The 17,713-nt window shown below is 40.6% G+C and overlaps 4 protein-coding genes across 5 annotated transcripts in view; 3 read left to right on the top strand and 1 right to left on the bottom strand.

Annotated features, from left to right (window-relative positions):
* Nucleotides 1-219: 219 nt before the first annotated feature.
* Vajk4 lies at nt 220-3,325 on the top strand. The gene is made up of 2 exons (XM_067353244.1): nt 220-776; nt 1,017-3,325. Exons 1-2 carry the CDS (start codon nt 765-767, stop codon nt 2,193-2,195), a joined length of 1,191 nt encoding a protein of 396 aa, XP_067209345.1. The 5' UTR covers nt 220-764; the 3' UTR covers nt 2,196-3,325.
* Nucleotides 3,326-7,065: 3,740 nt separating this feature from the next.
* On the bottom strand, nt 7,066-8,574 carry Prosalpha5 (proteasome alpha5 subunit). Its single transcript, XM_012368940.2, has 3 exons — nt 8,429-8,574; nt 7,550-8,110; nt 7,066-7,426 (listed from the first exon to the last, which is right to left on the bottom strand). The coding sequence occupies exons 2-3, from the start codon at nt 8,108-8,110 to the stop codon at nt 7,259-7,261; spliced, it is 729 nt and encodes a 242-aa protein (XP_012224363.1). The 5' UTR covers nt 8,429-8,574; the 3' UTR covers nt 7,066-7,258.
* Nucleotides 8,575-8,667: 93 nt separating this feature from the next.
* LOC105673357 (uncharacterized) lies at nt 8,668-12,349 on the top strand. 2 transcript variants are annotated; one of them, XR_010889968.1, is made up of 7 exons: nt 8,668-8,969; nt 9,038-9,496; nt 9,576-10,075; nt 10,149-10,396; nt 11,367-11,430; nt 11,521-12,047; nt 12,244-12,349. XR_010889968.1 is itself a non-coding variant. In XM_012368931.2 (6 exons), the coding sequence occupies exons 1-6, from the start codon at nt 8,836-8,838 to the stop codon at nt 11,706-11,708; spliced, it is 1,593 nt and encodes a 530-aa protein (XP_012224354.2). In that variant the 5' UTR covers nt 8,668-8,835; the 3' UTR covers nt 11,709-12,214. The 2 variants fall into 2 exon arrangements, 1 of the variants encoding a protein (XP_012224354.2); XM_012368931.2 differs by lacking the exon at nt 12,244-12,349 and having other exon boundaries at nt 11,521-12,214.
* Nucleotides 12,350-16,477: 4,128 nt separating this feature from the next.
* The window catches only part of Wnt2 (Wnt oncogene analog 2), a 51,807-nt gene continuing 50,571 nt past the window's right edge, over nt 16,478-17,713 (top strand). The window contains exon 1 of the mRNA XM_012368936.2: nt 16,478-17,387. Within this exon, the coding sequence (XP_012224359.1) occupies nt 17,359-17,387 (29 nt within the window). The 5' untranslated portion in view covers nt 16,478-17,358. The remainder of the gene's footprint in view (nt 17,388-17,713) is intronic.

The raw sequence follows: 17,713 nt of genomic DNA, 5'->3' as shown, positions 1-17,713 counted from the left end.
ATAGTAATAGTGTAAATAAGTGTAATAGTGGAAATAAATCCACGTTCGCAGACTATCGCAGATGTTATATTTTTTCATTATTTTTTTTTTTTTAAATCCACTTTTTTATATATTTATATGATTTCTGTTATAATAAAAATAATTGACATTTACTAATCGATATCTACAATAGTTTTGTCCACCGTTATCTTTCAATTAATTTTTTTTAAATGTGTTATGATATTGTAATTATTATATAATTATGTATAAAAAATTATTATATATAAAAATTAGCATATATAATTATATATATTCTATTCTCTCTGTAAAGATCGAAAAAAAGAAAGAAATAGCTTCTGTCAAATTCGTCTAATTTAAAAAAATTGTAGGATAAAAATTGTTCTTTAAATAAGGCACAGAAGAAAAATTGTGCAAACGTTAATAATGCCTACGCACATCTGTATGATTTGCATCGAGAAAGAAAGTCAATTCCTTGCGATGAGTTGCATATTAGCGGATATTTAACATTACGAATTTGAGTAGGTCGAGCAGGCCGAACTTTAGGCTGTCGCGGAACAAATTGGCATGCGTGTCCATTTCCTGAACTCGCCCAGGTGGCTTTTTGCCAGTGTACGTGAAACAAGACTACATACGGATAATACAAGCGACGAGGTGCAGGGAAAGTGCTAAGCTATTATAGCGCGGGGTATATAAGGCTCAGCTTAGAAAACGAGGCGGTTCAGTTGGTGGTCATACGCCACGCTAAAACATACGTGATCTGGAGAATGAATATTAAGGTGAGTTAATTTATCGATACGATCGATGTGAGATTAGATATCGCACTAATATCGGCATGAAATTTAAATTATCGTATTTATGGAATTTCGCTTCGTTCGCCTACAAGCTCGTTCTCGTTCGAAATCAATGTTTTTTTTATCATCATCTGTTACTATTAATAAAATATTACTAACGTGCACAAGTTTATCTGGGAAAATAGTGTAACAGGGAATTAATAAATATCTCCGACGTAACTTTAGGTTGCCATCATTTTGGTGGCGGTGGCCAGCCAAGTTTTATGCGCCAAGATCTCAAAGCAAACGGAGAAGAGTTCGCAGGATGTCAAGGCGGAATCGACAGAGAAGAAGACGGAAAAACGCGGGCTCCATCACAGTTTCGGTGACTTGGGCGGCGGCGGCGTTGATTTGCACGGCGGCGGAGGCGGCGGCGGCGGCGGCGGCGGCGGCGGCTACGGCGATGAGCACGAGCACGTGAAGACCGTGACAGTCGTGAAGAAAGTGCCCGTGCCGTACGAAGTAACGAAGCACGTGCCCTATCTGGTGGAGAAGCATGTGCCGTACGAGGTGAAGGTCGGCGTGCCGCAGCCCTACACCGTGGAGAAGCACGTGCCCTACCCGGTGAAGGTGTTCGTCAAAGTGCCGGTGCCGGTGCCGCAGCCGTACACCGTGGAGAAGAAGGTGCCGTACGAGGTGAAGGTGCCCGTGGACAAGCCCTACGAGGTGAAGGTATACGTGCCGCAGCCGTACACGGTGGAGAAGCACATACCCGTGCCGGTGAAGGTGCCGGTGCCGCAGCCCTACACGGTGGAGAAACACGTGCCCTTCCCGGTGAAGGTGAAGGTGCCCGTGCCGCAGCCCTATCCCGTGGAGAAGCCGGTGCCGTACGAAGTGAAGGTGCCGGTCGACAAGCCGTATCCGGTCCACGTACCGAAACCGTATCCGGTCACCGTGGACAAGCCGTATCCGGTGACGGTGGAGAAGCCGGTCCCGTACGAAGTGAAGGTGCCGGTCGACAAACCGTACCCGGTGCCGGTGCCGAAGCCGTACGCGGTGCCCGTGAAGGTGCCGGTGCCGCAGCCGTATCACGTGCACAAGCCGGTGCCGGTGCACGTGCCGAAACCGTACGCGGTGCCGGTGAAGGTGCCGGTCGACAAGCCCTACATCGTCGAGAAGGAGGTGCCGGTCCCGGTCGAGAAGGAAGTACCGGTGCCCGTTAAGGTCCCGGTCGCCGTGCCGGTGCACATACCGAAGCACCACGGGGATCTGGGCGGTGACGGTGGCGGCTACGGTGGCGGCTACGGTGACGGTGGCGGCTACAGTCTGCACTCCGGTGGCGGCTACGATCTGCACTCCGGCGGCGGCGGCGGCGGCGGCGGAGGCGACGGTGGCGGTTACGACGTGCATTCGTATCACGGTTGATCCTTGCGACGACGCGAAACGGACACGCGAAACGAGCGTCGGGAAAGCGTTTCTTCTCGCTCTCGCGTTCGCAACGTAATCGCGCGCTTCTTTGCAGATCGCAATACTCTTTCGCCGGACCGCTTTAGCAAAATCTTCGAGAAGCAATCTCGGGAGCTATGTACAAAATTTTAGACGCTTGAGCAAAGATTTCAGTGTCCCGAGATTAGCGCATTGGGAGGAATATGCGGGTGATAATTAGCTAGATTGACGAGTTCATCGACGTATCTCTTTGTATTATATTTCCGGAAATAATTGTAGCAATTATTTCGACCGAAATATTCTTAGGTTTTATATTAAAGTATAGATGAAATATCGACTATTCTATCGGGTCTTCTCTTCACCGCGATAACGAATCGCGCATATCATTAAATTAGCACATTGAAAATCCAAACAAACATTTTCCGCATACACAACTACATTTCTGCATTCGAAAAAAAAAAAAAAAAAAAAATACGTAACTGCGAATACGAGTTTCAGCGAACATTAACGGCTTAATATATTGGCCTGCTGGCGCTATATTGGCTTATTTGCGACAACCCGTTATGTCCATGCGTAGTATTGCTGTGAAGTATGTTTACCATACTCAGAAACGTTGTACCTAAGTAAGTTAAGTGAAAAATGGATTGTGCAAAGAGTATCTTTTTATATTAAAAACTTAATAAATACTCTGTCTATTATTCCACCTCATATTTATTGATCCTTATCCTAATAATCAAATCTGCGATCTAAAAAAATTCAAGATTGCTTTTCTTTTCAAGATCGTGCAAAGTGAAATAATGAGATAATACAGAGAGATAAGATAATTCATCCATTACGATGCGAAATGCGCGAATTCATGCCAATTATATCAAGCATGCTGCGCATATAGCGCAAGTATACATAAATCAACGTCAGGATTCACTTTCTCGAGAGAAAAAAATTTCGTCGACCACTAGCCGAGCGCGAGTTTCACTTTTCTAAATTTGTTGGTGCCCTAGGCAAGGAAACGTTACACGATTGTTGCGCGTCATACTATCGGAACGTCAGCGACGCGGAAAAAAAGACGAAAAAAAAAAAAAAAAAGTTGACCGGAGTCCAAAAAGTACGATTCAAGACTCGCTCGTAAATTATAGCGACCCTTTCCGCGTTCGCCTTCCGCTCTAGCGAGCACGGTAAAAGCGCGGTATTATTGACGCTAGCCTCTCGGGAGATCGTTAAGTTATCGCCGTGTTCGCTTTTCCGGTCGTCCGACACCGCGCGCTTGTAAAATCACGGGTAAAAAAAAAAAAGAAGAAAGGTGTATCTGCGCGAGTCTGACTCGCGAGACAGAAATCTGCATGGACTTCCGCGAGAGCACTTTCGATTCTTAAGCGAATCTTAATCCTTATGCTCGACCGCAATTAAGAGCACCAGATACACGCGTCGCGTTCAGGAAAGCATTACTTTCTCCGTCGAGCCTACCGCGCACAGATCATACTCCGACGCATATCTACGAGGCATCCAGAACTATCGCCACTCCTTTCACCAAGTCGATCTTTTCCGATTAAAAATTGAAAGATCGTCTCGCGGCTTTCAAATATTCAAAGACGCGAGAACTTCACTGTAATTTATACGAGTTTTTGAAGTTATTTTCATTTTTAACTATTAGGTTAGGTATTATTAAGCTAATATTCCATCAGCCTCCGTTTATTAATATTCCGTCGAAATAGAATTCACCTTAATTCACTTTAATTCGTTTAATTCTATAGCGGATATTCGTCTCCACGAAGGTGAGAAATAAAATATTTATGATGAAATTAGGTCGGCCACATTAAACGAACGTATTTCCTATTTCGTTACACAGGATGGACAGCCGGCTTTACTCAGGTCTCCTATCGATATTATCAGTTGTCGCCCCCGACTTTTTAATTGAAATTTGCGGAAACGTAATTAAATACGAATAAAGATTAGAACGTCCGCTGTACGTTACATGTAAAATCCGCCGAACGTTTCACCGCTTCTCTCAGGCGTCTGTTTAGTTGCTAATAAAATCTTGGTTCCGTGTCTATTTATACGAGGCAAAAAAATCATGGCAAATTGCTGTAGTATTATGTATCGAACACGGGAGAAATCGATAATGATGCAACACTCAAAAGACCACCGCAAAATCTCTTTCCCCTCTCCTGTCGCGATTAAATGCAATTTCTAATATCGGATGTACTTAGGTAGCGTGTAATTAGAGCACGACGTAACGACCTAACGACAGGGGATTAGTTAGTGGTGGATAAAACGATCGCGAAACGGTAAGCGCGATCGTTGACGTGAATGTGTGCACGTGCAGTGCACGCGTGGAGAGACCGCACGCTTATACATTGGGCGAACGACCGGTGCTCTCCGTGAAAGTGAAAAAAATGGCGACGATTCTGCGATGCGTGAATTATAGCCCGGCGTGCATAGGTATCAGCTCTTTCCTACACCGAGATGCCGCGTGCACTTCCGGTTTTCTATCGGCGCTTTGGTAATAGCAAGGAAGAAAGTTTCCTGTGTGCACAACGCACTCCTGCTGTCTCGTACGCATCGTATTTCGTTTGGCTGACGGAAGAACGAGAGAACGCTCTTATTTCCGGATTTGCATAATCGTTTCATAATTCGGTGCGCAATAAAAACGAATTATCAATTACTGTATTCAAAAGTAAATCTTTTAATCGCGCAGCTCTTCGAATACTTTTACGAAAATTAGTAGCTATTAAAGTGAATTTTTAACGCGAATGTTTGCGTCGAAATGAAATTAAATAACTTATTCGATATTAAGCGCTGGTAAATAAAAATTTGCTCTACATTTTCACTCGGCGCTTAGATTGAAAAGTCATTTCTGGCAGGGAGAGATGCTTGACGGCTTTTCCGTGACAAAAGGGGAGCCAATCGCGTAAACTAGAAATTTCTGCGCCATTATCTACTTCCACTCCGACGTTCCAACCCCGTTCCACGTTTGTTCGGGGAAGGAACATAGGGCGGGCCCTCTTATCCGTCGTCCGCTGCGGCGGGTGTCGGTGGCGCGACTGTGAAGCGAAGGCAATTATCGTAGCGAAACTTGCAACGCGGCAGCGCGCGCTTCGAGAACGACGAAGCTTCGGCTTCGGTGTGTGGGAGTGAGTGTTTGGCGTCTGATACGACGGGTCAGGTCCCCGGGGATTCTCAGGGACTCAAACGGGACTATCCCGCTACCTCCCTCGCATCGCAGTTAATTACCAGTCCTTCTCAGCCGCGCTCGAATCAGCCTCTCTTTCTCGCTCCGTTTCCCTTAGTCTCCCTCGTCGAACCCATATCGCTACCGCCGCGGGCGATCTATCCTCAATAATCCACGACCGTACCGTTTCGTATTGTTCTGGGTTTCTTTTTCGGCCGAAACAGTTTTCGCGAAAACGCGCGCTCAATCGTTCAACTGCATTGCGCAGTGAGGAACAAATGATTTTTCATAGATTCTAAACTGAAGAGATTATCTGTACGTTGGGCTTTCAAAATTACTTTCCTCCTGTGGCAAATATCACTTTTTTTTTAAATATTGATTTGTTGAAACTTAACATTTACTGCAAATGTTCGTAAGGCACGTGCTAAAAGTTTCTACCAATTATTGTTATTAGACTTTCACCGCTCTTAAGCGTGCTCGAGAGATATAAATCTTAAACGAAGCGTTCCTTAAGCGCAATGAAAAGAACTGGTATATATTTGCAAAGTTTTTTTCTACGCGACTAATGGATTCGATTCGTGTAATATACAGGATGCGCCAGGCATGGCACGACAAAAATATATATTCACACAAATTTCAACAGTGTTACACACACACACACACACATATATATATATATATTTATATATATATTGTATATATATATTTTTTTTTTAAGAGTGCAATCAATAGGCGACAGGGAAACCCCCCCGTGGGAATCCAAGCGAGCGAATCGTAGCGGGATTGAACGCTTGAAATGGAATAATATCCAATAATCTGGCAGCCGAGAGAACGGGATAAAAAGGGACGTTTTATCGGGGCATCGCAGCATCCAACCAAGCGGTGCCCGACCATTTCCGCCAAGCTCTCGGAGCCATTCCGCCCCGTTCTCGGCTAGCCGGCAAAATTAATTATTGATTTCGGATACGCGCATTCAGTCGCGGCGGACGGCTTTTAATCGAGAACGAGCCATCCGTCGCACACCCATTTTCGGACCGCTACGAGTTTAACAACGAATCGGTCTGGAAATGCCCGCTGTGTTACCACCATAGCTCGTGGCAAAATCGTTTTTGCACCTCTCATATTGTTTGTTTCCATTCTTTTCAAGTTAATTTTCAAGATACTCGACGTAACGTCAGATAAAAAATACATTATAGAAAAATTTATGCGACTAAAACGCAGCTGCGTTATATTAAATATCAATTTGCTAACATGACTAACATGACTCTTGAAATTAAAGTTTATTCAACGTTTGTCTGAACGCTATGATAATACGAAAATAAGTAAATAGGAACAATATATAAAAATACGTACAGGATTTTGGAAGAAATAGGAAGTATAGGAAGTATAGGAGTGTCTGGATAATTTTCTTGGTTGACTGTTCATCCGTTGAGGGAGGTAGATGGCTGGGACATTGGAAAGGAGTTACCAGCTGTTGGTCTCACGAGATCTTCTTTAGACACATTGTTGAAATCTATCAACTAAATCAAATAAACCCAAAAATTATATTGATACATTTGAATATATATTTGAAATATGTATCAGCGAGTTATATTTTATTTTTATACTTGAATACTTTTTATACGAAAGGAAGATTATAATAGGAATGCAACATGAAATAGGAGTCTATTATAAAATTCACCCTATGTTTTCTCTATTTAATATTTTCTTCCTAAAGATGATAAATGAAAGTGTTAAATATACAGAAATAAAGCATTTGTTGCATATTAAATGGAGATATAATTTACAATTATGCTCCATGTAAGAAATTCGTTTATTCTCCCTGCAACTCGGCGTAATGACTGTCCGTAATAAATTGTACACATATGATAAGCTTTTAAGCGATATCTTTAATCACCTCCTGTAATTCCTCCTTCGAGAACATATGAAACAATTGGCCGGGAGTCATCGTCATCACTTCAATATTAGTATTGTTCAATTTTTCTTCCATTACTTGCTTCAATATCGTCAGCGCAGCTTTCAGTGCTTCCTTCAGTGTCATAGACTGTAATAATGATATTCTACTAGTATGCAATATCAAGATAAACGAGTGCATAATTCAAATTTATCCAATAATAAATTTATAGTAAATAGTATATAGTACAATAGTAAGTTAACAATAAATTACCTTATGATACACCTCTTGAAGATTTTGTTGTGCTCCTTCGCTCCCAGATCCTATAGCTTTAGCATCAAACTGAACAAACGTACCAGATGGATCCATGTGATACAATTGTGGACCTTTTTCATCAATTCCAGCAAATAGCATTGCTACACCGAATGGTCTGGACATGGCAGTACCATCATCATCGCTATCCCCAAACTGTATAGCTAGATTAGATACAGCTTGGGCAGTGGATTCTACCGTCATTTTTTCGTTGTAAACAAACCAATGATTTTGGCATTCAACTCGAGCTCTATCAATCATTGTCCGCGAATCGGCCATTAGACCAGATGCTGCGCATCCTATATGTTTATCGATTTCTACAATTTTTTCTACAGTTGTCGGCTCCATTAAAGTTGAAGTAATGCGTTTCTCCACGACCAGAACCACTCCTTCAGATGTTGATATTCCAATGGCGGTCGAGCCAAGCTTTATGGCTTCTATAGCATACTCTACTTGAAATAATCTTCCTTCAGGCGAAAAGGTATTTACTCCGCGATCGTATTCCGAACGTGTCAGAAACATCTGAAAACAAAGAGAAGTTTTATAAAACCTCCAATATTAGTTTTGAGGTTATGTGCCATTATACATGACGCGAACAAATTAGAGCAATAAAATTACGAAAACATTTATTAATATACACAATCATAATGCATGGGAGAATGTTTGGATATTGATAGAAATGAATAAAAACTTGAACTAACAGAATAATAAATAAAATAAGTCACTTAACCAAGAATGACATAGCAAAACCATATCGAATGTTCTGTGAATAAAACTCCAAGTATCAAAACAAATATAATATTTAATACACTATGTTCTTGAACTGCATTATAGGATTACCTTGTAAATGCTTTGTCTTTACTAGAAGTGGAGTAAAATACAAAATACCGACTTGTCACAAACGCTAGTCACGGAATCGTGGAGTTTCAACAATTAAATGCAATGGTGGGGAGGCAATGGCGTACTGTTAGAAAATATCTTTAGGCGTATTTCTATTGAAATATATCAACCAGGATTCGTTCGACTGAGATTGGCTAGAATAATGTACGTCATCGCAAGGAACTGTACATATAAACCAACCATGTTCAACGACTAACCATACACGTGCTCTACCGATCTGTCATTTCACACGTGCGAAAAATCTAACCTTCGCGTACGGGAGAAATGAATCCAAGGAGAAGTTGAAGGCACGCCATAACCAAGTTGGCAATATTCCTCTAACTACACTTTAAAAAAAAAAGGGAGAAATGAATAGTGATGATTTATTAAAAATGAACACCAATATTACTTCGCAAGAATTACGAACAATTATAAATGAAGAAAATTGGAATCAATTATTAGAAAACGTCAAACCAAAGCATTTTGTCAAGCAGGAATCAGAGTGTGTATGAAATAACATTAATCAATAGATATAAATAATTTTATAAGATATAATTATATATGTTTCAGAGAGTTGCCTGATGCAAGGATTTTAGCACAGATATGTCAATTGCTCGTAAGTGAAACCGCTCCGGATGTGATTAAAATTTTATGTTTGAAATGTTTGGGAAACTCTTGCCTCGACAGCTACAAATACAAACAACACATTATGGAAAATATAAAATCTGATAATTATAACAAAAATTTATATAACAAATTATCTAAAAATAATTTGTGTGAGCACAAAGAAGACTGCAACTACCCACACGATTCTCACTTTCCTTATGATGGAGTCGTAAAATGGGCTGTAGATTATATTAGAACTCGTGATAAATCCAAGGATTCCTTGACTGACAAGGAATTGGATATCTTTAGACTCAGCATTCAATTCTTATGTAATTTATTTACATATGCATGTCCTGATGCAATGTCTACAGATGATAAAATTCTAACATATTTAAGTTGTGATGATTTAAAACAAGCTATTGTGTAAGTTCATACATAATGAAGTATAGATATATTTAATATTTTTATACATATTTATATAATAAATAATTTTTATTTTTAGGAATAGTATGCAGTGTGATCACAGACCTCTTGCCAGTGCAGCATGCATATATGTACACAACATGTTGAAGAAGTTACATTGCAATTATTTCACAAGTGATGAAAAGGATCTATGTTTTCAATTATTAATGAAACCTGTTAAAGAAGGTCTTGCATCTGCAAAGGATACACTGTTGCATCTAATGCATCAGCCAGATGTAACATTTGTAAATGTATACAATAGTATAGCGATAAGTGAGAAACTAGATTTACTTGAAATTATCTACAATGAACTTTGGAAGTCCTGGCAGTCTGATCCTAGCACAGTGCTCACAGATGATCAAGCTGAGTTTTTAGCGCTAACATTTTGCAAAAAAAGCGATCTTATTTTGAAAACTGAGGATATGTACGTAAATAGTGTAGATCCTACAGAAATTATTCTTATCCTGAACATTTTGGGACTCCTTACAACTGAACATAAGATTTCAAAAAATGCCAAATGTTTACTCATTAACTGCAAATGTAAGTGTGCTATTTATTTTATTAAACGTAAAACTAATACAATTTTTTAACTATAATTTTAATATATTTACAGATCTCTTAATGTCCTTACATATGATGGGAAAGGAATCGGACAATAATTTCACTCCAATAACGAATTTAAGTAAAGTGGCACCTAGTGCTCAAAGAAGAGCAATTAATTCAGCAACGAATGATGCTGGGACATCTGAAGCAGGAACAACAAAGTGCGATCCACAAGATCACCCTGCGTATGGCTTTAAGGCGGGACTAATACGAGTCATTGCAAATATGGTACACAAAAACAAAATGTGTCAAGACCTGGTACGTGCAATTACATGAATTTTTTGTTAAATATTCTATAGAAAAGAAACGAATATAAAATTTATCTGCTGTTGATAAAGAACGTTTCTTACTGATCTGTAACGTTTGATTCAGGCGTACCGTCAAGGTGCGCCTCTTACGATGCGATGTGGCCGGGAGAAGAATTAGAATGCTAGTTTGCAATATATAATAATCGATATGACAAAAAAGTTATTATTATATATAATAAATAGATAAATCTCGTTTATAAAAAAATAATAGTACATATAACTAATTCTTGTCCAATTATTATGCATTCTTAACGCTTATTAATTTAATAATAGATTTTTTCTTCTGAACATAATTGTTGTATTAATTTTTTTTTACATGCATATAATACTGTTCAATAGAATATGATGAATTATTGATAAGAATGTAAAGAATCTTGACTGTTACAAAATATAAATTTGGCTTTTGTTGTGTACTGCAATACAGGAAATCGATATTTCTGTCTCGCTGATTACATCTCGCGTGTGGATGATATGGAATACGCGAACAAAGGCCATACGCGGCCTGTCGCGTCAGACAAAACAAAATTAAGTATCCAGTCCGCCTCAGAGATGTAGCGAGCAAGATGATCGAGATCTGAGATACACGTTGTAAATTTAGCAAATCCGGGAGATGACAAAGACCATGTCGCTGGCATATTGACAGATAAATTAGTTAGGATGAATCAGAGCAGAAACACAAGCCTGCGGGCGAAATAGCAATCCAGCCTCTCAATGTCAAGGATGACATGTACATTGCCACAATAGTAGAATGTGTAGACGCTTTTTTGCTGATCGTCAGTTATAATATATGTTATTCGCTCGGAAATAATTATATTCCGCATTATTCAATCATGCGCGAACAAAGTGATATTCTTCGCATCACTGAGTCTCTTAAAAATAATCTGCGAAAAAATATGACGACATTAATGATCTGTTTTCAGTTTCGCGAAATAGATGGAATTCCATTGCTTTTGGATTGCTGTAACATAGACGCAAGGAATCCGCGTAAGTTATAATAATTTTATTTCTATTTATCGTCCGAGCTCTCTCTCTTGCCATATGTTTGCTTATAACGCTGACACAATTTCTACGCAGTTATATTGCAATGGACCATTCTCGCTTTGAGAAATGTGTGCGAAGGAAATCTCGAGAATCAAGAAATTATTCGAAGTTGCAAAAAGGAGGGCACGCTGGATAATTCTGTACTGCAAGAAATGGGATTGACTCTGAGCGAAGACGCGGATGGGAAATCGATTCGAATCGCTCCTTTGCGTCGCGATTAGGAAAATATACAGTCCTGAACGCGAACGACAACCTGTTCAATAATTATCGAACTATTACACGCGCGATAGCCGCTTGTATATCGATAATATCCTCGATAAGATACAATGATCAGTTTATCGGTACGCACGAATAGTTATTATTCTAACCAGATCGACTGGAAATGTATCCTGCTACACCGCTGAAAAACGACTCCGGCAATTACAACACACGATCTGTACATTAGACGAAATATGATATCGTATTGCATAGAGTGACATTTTATCTACATTCATGGCGGAATGATTTACGATACAATAAAAGCTGCTGCGAGAGTTGATGGTTTATTAGCAATTGCTAATGTAAGTACATTGCTGCTATCGCCGATCATTCAATTGCATACCGAAATGGGATTTATTCCCTTTAAATAACGATCTTTAATATTTCATTAATGCGCACGATAAGATAATTACTTCCTTTAGACAGCATTGACAAATCAATAAATAAATTTTCTACCAACAAATCTCTATATCCATGTTTTTCGTTCTTTCCCTAAAGATGGTGAAAATGGAGACGTCAGCATTCCTCGCTCGAGAGCTGTAGAATCTTTAATGTTGCGCTGTCAAGTGATGTATGTTTAAATAGATAATTTCATTAATTAATATGCACGTCTCACTGAATTAAATTCCCTCCCGCCTTCGCGAGTCCCGATTTAAGACGATAATTTCCCACGTCCGCGGCCGCATCTCGCCGCGAACAATTTTACGATGAAGTACGGTGACGTCCTCTCCGTAATAGGTGTTTATTAATGTCATCCGCGTGCGCGCGAGCAAACGAGGGAACCGTGGTGGGTGAGAAATCCGCCTGCGCGCACCGACCTGTGCGTTAATTATACCGGAAGTTTCGAAACGCACGACAGTTACGTTTTCCTTTCTAATGGAATTCTCCGGACGGGGACGACGGCGGTGCGGGTTTCCAGCATCGCGGTGCAACGGGATCAGATACTACTCGGTAAATAAATAATATCAGATAATTATCTCGGGGGAGTACATGTGTGTACGTTCTATTTAACGGTAAATAATGCGCGACGGCGTGCGCACGCATGAAGGATTTACGAAATGTAATAATACGTTTCCGGACGTAATACGCGATCTAATCGAGCATGACCAATCGCTGATTTACGGCGCGGTTTCATTGAAGAATAAAATTACAGATAGTTGTAGCCCGCGCGCGCAGGAATCTACTTTTGTTCCGTAAATATATGGTCCAGCGACAGCCGCCGCGAATATGCGCGATGCAATGATCGTTCGTTTCCTTCTTCTTTTTATTAGTTTCAATCGCAACAAAGGATAATAGATTCGTAACGTGTGAGTTATGTCAAGAGACACGGTAGCGTGTTTACGCGTAGCGCAACGAAAAGACCGAATATCTATACGCGAGCGCACGAGTTGAGAGAAGTCGAGATCATCGGATCTCAATAATAAAAGTTTTGAAATTATTTAATCCAAAAAAACTTGGTGCTGCTACACTGAATAACATGTTAATTAACGTAAAGTCTACTAATCTTTCATAGTAGTGTTTAATGTAATCGGTTATTTATATATAATATTATATTAATTTTAGAACATTTTGAAACGGAGCAGCGCCAAGTATTTTTAGATTAAATATTTTTTAAAATTTTTATTAAACTTTTTTTTTTTAATGTTTTTTTTTCATAAACATTGTATTAAGAACTGCTTTTTCCGTAAGTGTACAACAATGTTCCGCGTCTACTCGCACCTTTTCTTTTATTCCGAGATATTCTTGAAAGACTCGACTGCTCGACAAGCCACCGCTCAATTTCGCACGTTCGCGCATGAAAGCGGACGCATATTATACGCACCTCGCGTACAAACTTCGATAAATTGCTTTTGATTTAAATATCGGCCCATCTCACGAGCGATCAATCTCGAACGCGCGTAATGGAGAGCAGTTAACGCAAAATTTATCAGTTAATTACATACGCGGGTTAATTGCCGCGAGTAATTATTTCCGTGCAAAACGCGCTCTCAAACTGCACCTCGATGGCTCGCACACGCGCGTGAGACGGAGATCGAGCGAGCGGGATGGAATTCTTGCTGCGTGAACCACGCTGCTCGCGATCCTATCAATATATCGATAGAGGCGATTTCTCGCGGTCTTCTTAAAAAGAATATAATGCCTTTTGGAAATTAAGGCAAAAATGTAAACGGATTAAGGGAGCCTGAAGAGCTACGGAGAGGGATGTTAGTATTCACTATGTGAGAAAACATCGATATTTCATTTTTCGCAATTATAAGCTACGCCAAAATTACAAGACTAGACTCATCTATGAACCTATTTGCGATAAGAATCAATTGACGTAATTAATTGAATTCAATATAATACCGCGTTCCTCGGAAAAAATGTCCTCTGCGCGCTGAGGATTTCGTCGATCGCCAGCCTTATTAATATTCATAGACGCTGACGAGGGAAGCGTAAAAGCGCCCGGTCGTACGTGAGATCGCTCAGGTGCGTAAATTCTGACCGCCTCCTTGATAATCAACTCGTTGACGCAATAAATTCCGACGAAAGATAGTCGAACAGAGAGAGAGAGAGAAGTAGCCCAGCTCTAGCTAATGTTTCCTGTTTGTTCGAATTATACCTGCAAGTTTGAGTTATATAAATTGTATCGTAATTTTTTTTTAATATTACGTAAAATATATAAGATTCACGGGAAATGAAGGTCTTTCCTCCTCCTTCCAAGGAAAAATACCGAGGGCCACTTTTTCCAACGTCGGTTAACGTTAACCGACGATTTCAATTTGTTAATAAAATTGCTAACACGAATGAAATATGATCATCAAAAAAGAAAAAGATTTAAAATTTTTGTCACCTTTAATCAAGATATTTTATTCTTTATGTTAGCAATTCTATTAATAAATCGGTTAACGTTAATCGATGTTGGAAAAAATGGCCCTGAGAGATCTTACTTTTCGTCGGCATGATTTTACTTTATCGTTTTATTATAGTCGCCAAATAGAGCAGAATCGTGAATTCTAAGTGAAGGAACGACCTTGTATTTTTACAAGTCTATTATGCTGTTTCAGGAAGAATAAATCATTCCTTTCTCTTTTGTATTGTGCAGAGGCAACAATCTGCAAAAAAGCATACTGAAAAGCAATATATTACAAGCTTTAAATATAAGCTTAATATATAAGCTTTAAAAAATTGATTTTACAAATTGAGTCCTTTAAGAAAATGTTGTCTGTTCGTAAGATGCTACCTTTAAAAAAAAGTTGCAAAAACATGGCTGAAATTACAAAGCAAAAGAACACATCGACTTGATGGATAGATCGTCCGTAGATAATCAGTACGGCAAACGAACCCGATTCTCGTATTAATAGAGGCCGCGAATTGAGCTTGTGTCGGTGCCTAATAAGTCGCGGATTCCCTGCGAAAAGATACAGAGAGTCTGAACGGACTCGCGCGCGCGCCTACGCGAGACTCCTCTCAAAGAGCCGACGCAGCGATCCTATGCTCTCGTATACCTTCCATACATCGTATTCGCTGTGTACACGTACGAAAGAGTTAAATCGAGTCAAGATCGAATTAAGGATCTTGCACAACGTGCCGCACAGTTTTTCTTTCACCTTTTTAAAAATTTAGGAATAAAATGAAACAAGGGAAATGTATTTAAAATTATTGTAAGCTTTGAGAGAGATAAAATTTTAAAATCTACTTGTTCTAATTAAAAGTATACTTTAACGATGATGATGCTGGATATATCATCGTCGCTAGAGAGCACTGGGGAGAGGAAAATGGCAGAATGTATATGCCTAATCGTAAACGTAAACAGAGCTCTCGCGCACCGAGAGCATATAGACCGAGCGATGTGTTTTAACGACTGCCGCACACGGTGCATAAGCCGTAAATGTTACGCCAAGTCGGGGGATTCGTGTAATAGCCACTAAAAGTGAGGTTCGTCCCTTTATGGATCGTAAAGACAGAGATATTTGGAACGAGGAAAAACCGCCGGTCGGATTGACCAGACTCGCAGTTAACTTAAAGAGAGCGAAGCACAATTGTGTCTTATTTGTTAGATGCACCTGAGTGGCCTTCGGAGGTCTCCGTCAGCCTTATGAGTTCCTTTTAAAATCCTAATCTCTTCACAATGACATCGTGCGACAAACATCGCCTCGCACCATTTTTTCCCTAACATTTTTACCTCTATAGAGTCAAAAGTTTTATAAATTCTAGTGACATATAAAAAATATCTGAGGGATATTTCGAAATGTTTAACAATGTAACAGCCGCTAATTACACGACGCGTTTCAGTTTACTCGGTAAATTAATCCCCTTTCGATTCGGATACGCGCGCGCATTGTCCGTGCGATGAAAAGTCCGCTCTAATTATCCCGTGTAAATGGAGCCTCGTGTCGATTCCTCGAGAGACGGGCGCGAGAGACGTTGCTCGTAAACAACGACAATAGGGCCCTGCCAGCAGAGCCAGCCCTCATGATGGCCGCTGCGATCCCGTCCGTCCGTCCATCCGTCCGTCCGTCGAGTTAATTAATCGCGCCGAACGATCTCCATTGAAATGGAATCTGGATAAATTTTCCGTGCTGATGCTGCCGGGCTAGCATGTGGGCATTATCTTTACGACCTCTCAAAGAAGAGAAGAGACGTCCACGGGGGCAAGAGGGAGCAGAAAAGGGACGCATGCGCGCGATACGACCGCCGCCACCGCCGCTGGAAACGGTGCACCGAAACCAGAGAACCTGTTATCAGAGAAACAGTGGCTGAGACCTGGGCCAATTATCATGCAGACGAGACTCCGCGATCTCGTCTGCGAGAGACGTGTCCTTCTCGCCGTTTTCTTAATTTCGTCGACTCGAGTCTCATCCCGTGTGTCCCGCGCTCACGCGTGTTAAATCACTCTCCTTCACAAACGCGCCGTTTCGCCGGAATTTCTAATTAGAAATGGCCAGCCGAAGACTATAATTGTCGTAACCGCGATCTAGCTGCCGGGACGTGGGAGATTGTAAAGCATTGTGTCTGCGTTGCATGGTGTGGACAGGAATAACGGCTAACGTGACAACGCGTTTTGCGCGTAACATGTTCTCGATACACTGTGTTTTCACCGTCTACTAAATAGAAAAGTGTCAGGACATGCTAAAGATAGCGAGTAACTCGATATGAAGTTAAATGCAACCGCAAGTCATCCGAGAATGACTTTAAGAAAATGCGTCTCGTTTTGCCTCCGTTTTTTAAGAGCGACCCGCGGATGGAAATTACGGCGTAACTTATCAAAGATATTACGTGTTGATTGATCGGAGCGCGATGTGTTCTCCATCTAAGGAAGATTTTCAATTTCTCCGGCATTCGTGTGACGTATGACTGTACGAAAAGCCTGATGCGCACCGGTGATACTCGAAGAGAAAGCGCTGTCATTATTATCAGACGCAACTCAAGTGCCCCAATTTGTATCGCGCCGTTAAGAGGCGACAGCGATGATTTATGAAAACGGCGGGCATGTTAATTACCCGTCGGTGTGATCCATCGGGTTGGTGTCGTTGCATATTCGAGCGAGCCGCTGCTCCTGGCGAGCGGACTGAAATAATTTCGTCGGCTGTGATGAAACATGTGGCGGTTGCCTAACCACGATACGGCATAATGAGGGAGATCCGACGCTTGCTTCTAATGTAAGTTTCCGCTAAATCATATTTTAACCCTTTCTAACCGTAAGCCGATTTTTCACAGGGCTCAAAATTCTGAAGCAAAGCGTTAAAAGCAAGATTAGACGTACAACTTCAATAAGTTAGAAACTTTGAACATTGAAGAGGCCGATCGATAAGAACGTGAATAACCCGTGTTATGACTGGAGTTAATTACGAAGACTTGCAATTTCACATTTTCCATTTTCTTCGTAAAAATCCAATATTATATTTCATATATTTACTGTAAATAACCTCGGTGTTGCATTACCATACATATTCGCCGAGCGTTCATATTTCATACGTTTATTACG

The sequence above is a fragment of the Linepithema humile genome, chromosome 4, assembly GCF_040581485.1.
Source record: "Linepithema humile isolate Giens D197 chromosome 4, Lhum_UNIL_v1.0, whole genome shotgun sequence".
NCBI lineage: Eukaryota > Metazoa > Arthropoda > Insecta > Hymenoptera > Formicidae > Linepithema > Linepithema humile.
Note: the sequence above shows the minus strand (reverse complement) of the source record. Positions and strands in the feature narration are given on the sequence as shown.

Bases quoted from the DNA above. Each gene is read 5' to 3' on its own strand.
- Prosalpha5 (XM_012368940.2), bottom strand. From the start codon at position 8,110: ATGTTTCTGACACGTTCGGAATACGATCGCGGAGTAAATACCTTTTCG. The intron at 7,427-7,549 runs GTAATTTATTGT...TCATTATTACAG, and splicing joins TTCAAGAGGTGTATCATAAG to TCTATGACACTGAAGGAAGC.
- LOC105673357 (XM_012368931.2), top strand. From the start codon at position 8,836: ATGAATAGTGATGATTTATTAAAAATGAACACCAATATTACTTCGCAA. The intron at 9,497-9,575 runs GTAAGTTCATAC...TTTTATTTTTAG, and splicing joins GATTTAAAACAAGCTATTGT to GAATAGTATGCAGTGTGATC. The intron at 10,397-11,366 runs GTACGTGCAATT...ATCTGTTTTCAG, and splicing joins ACAAAATGTGTCAAGACCTG to TTTCGCGAAATAGATGGAAT.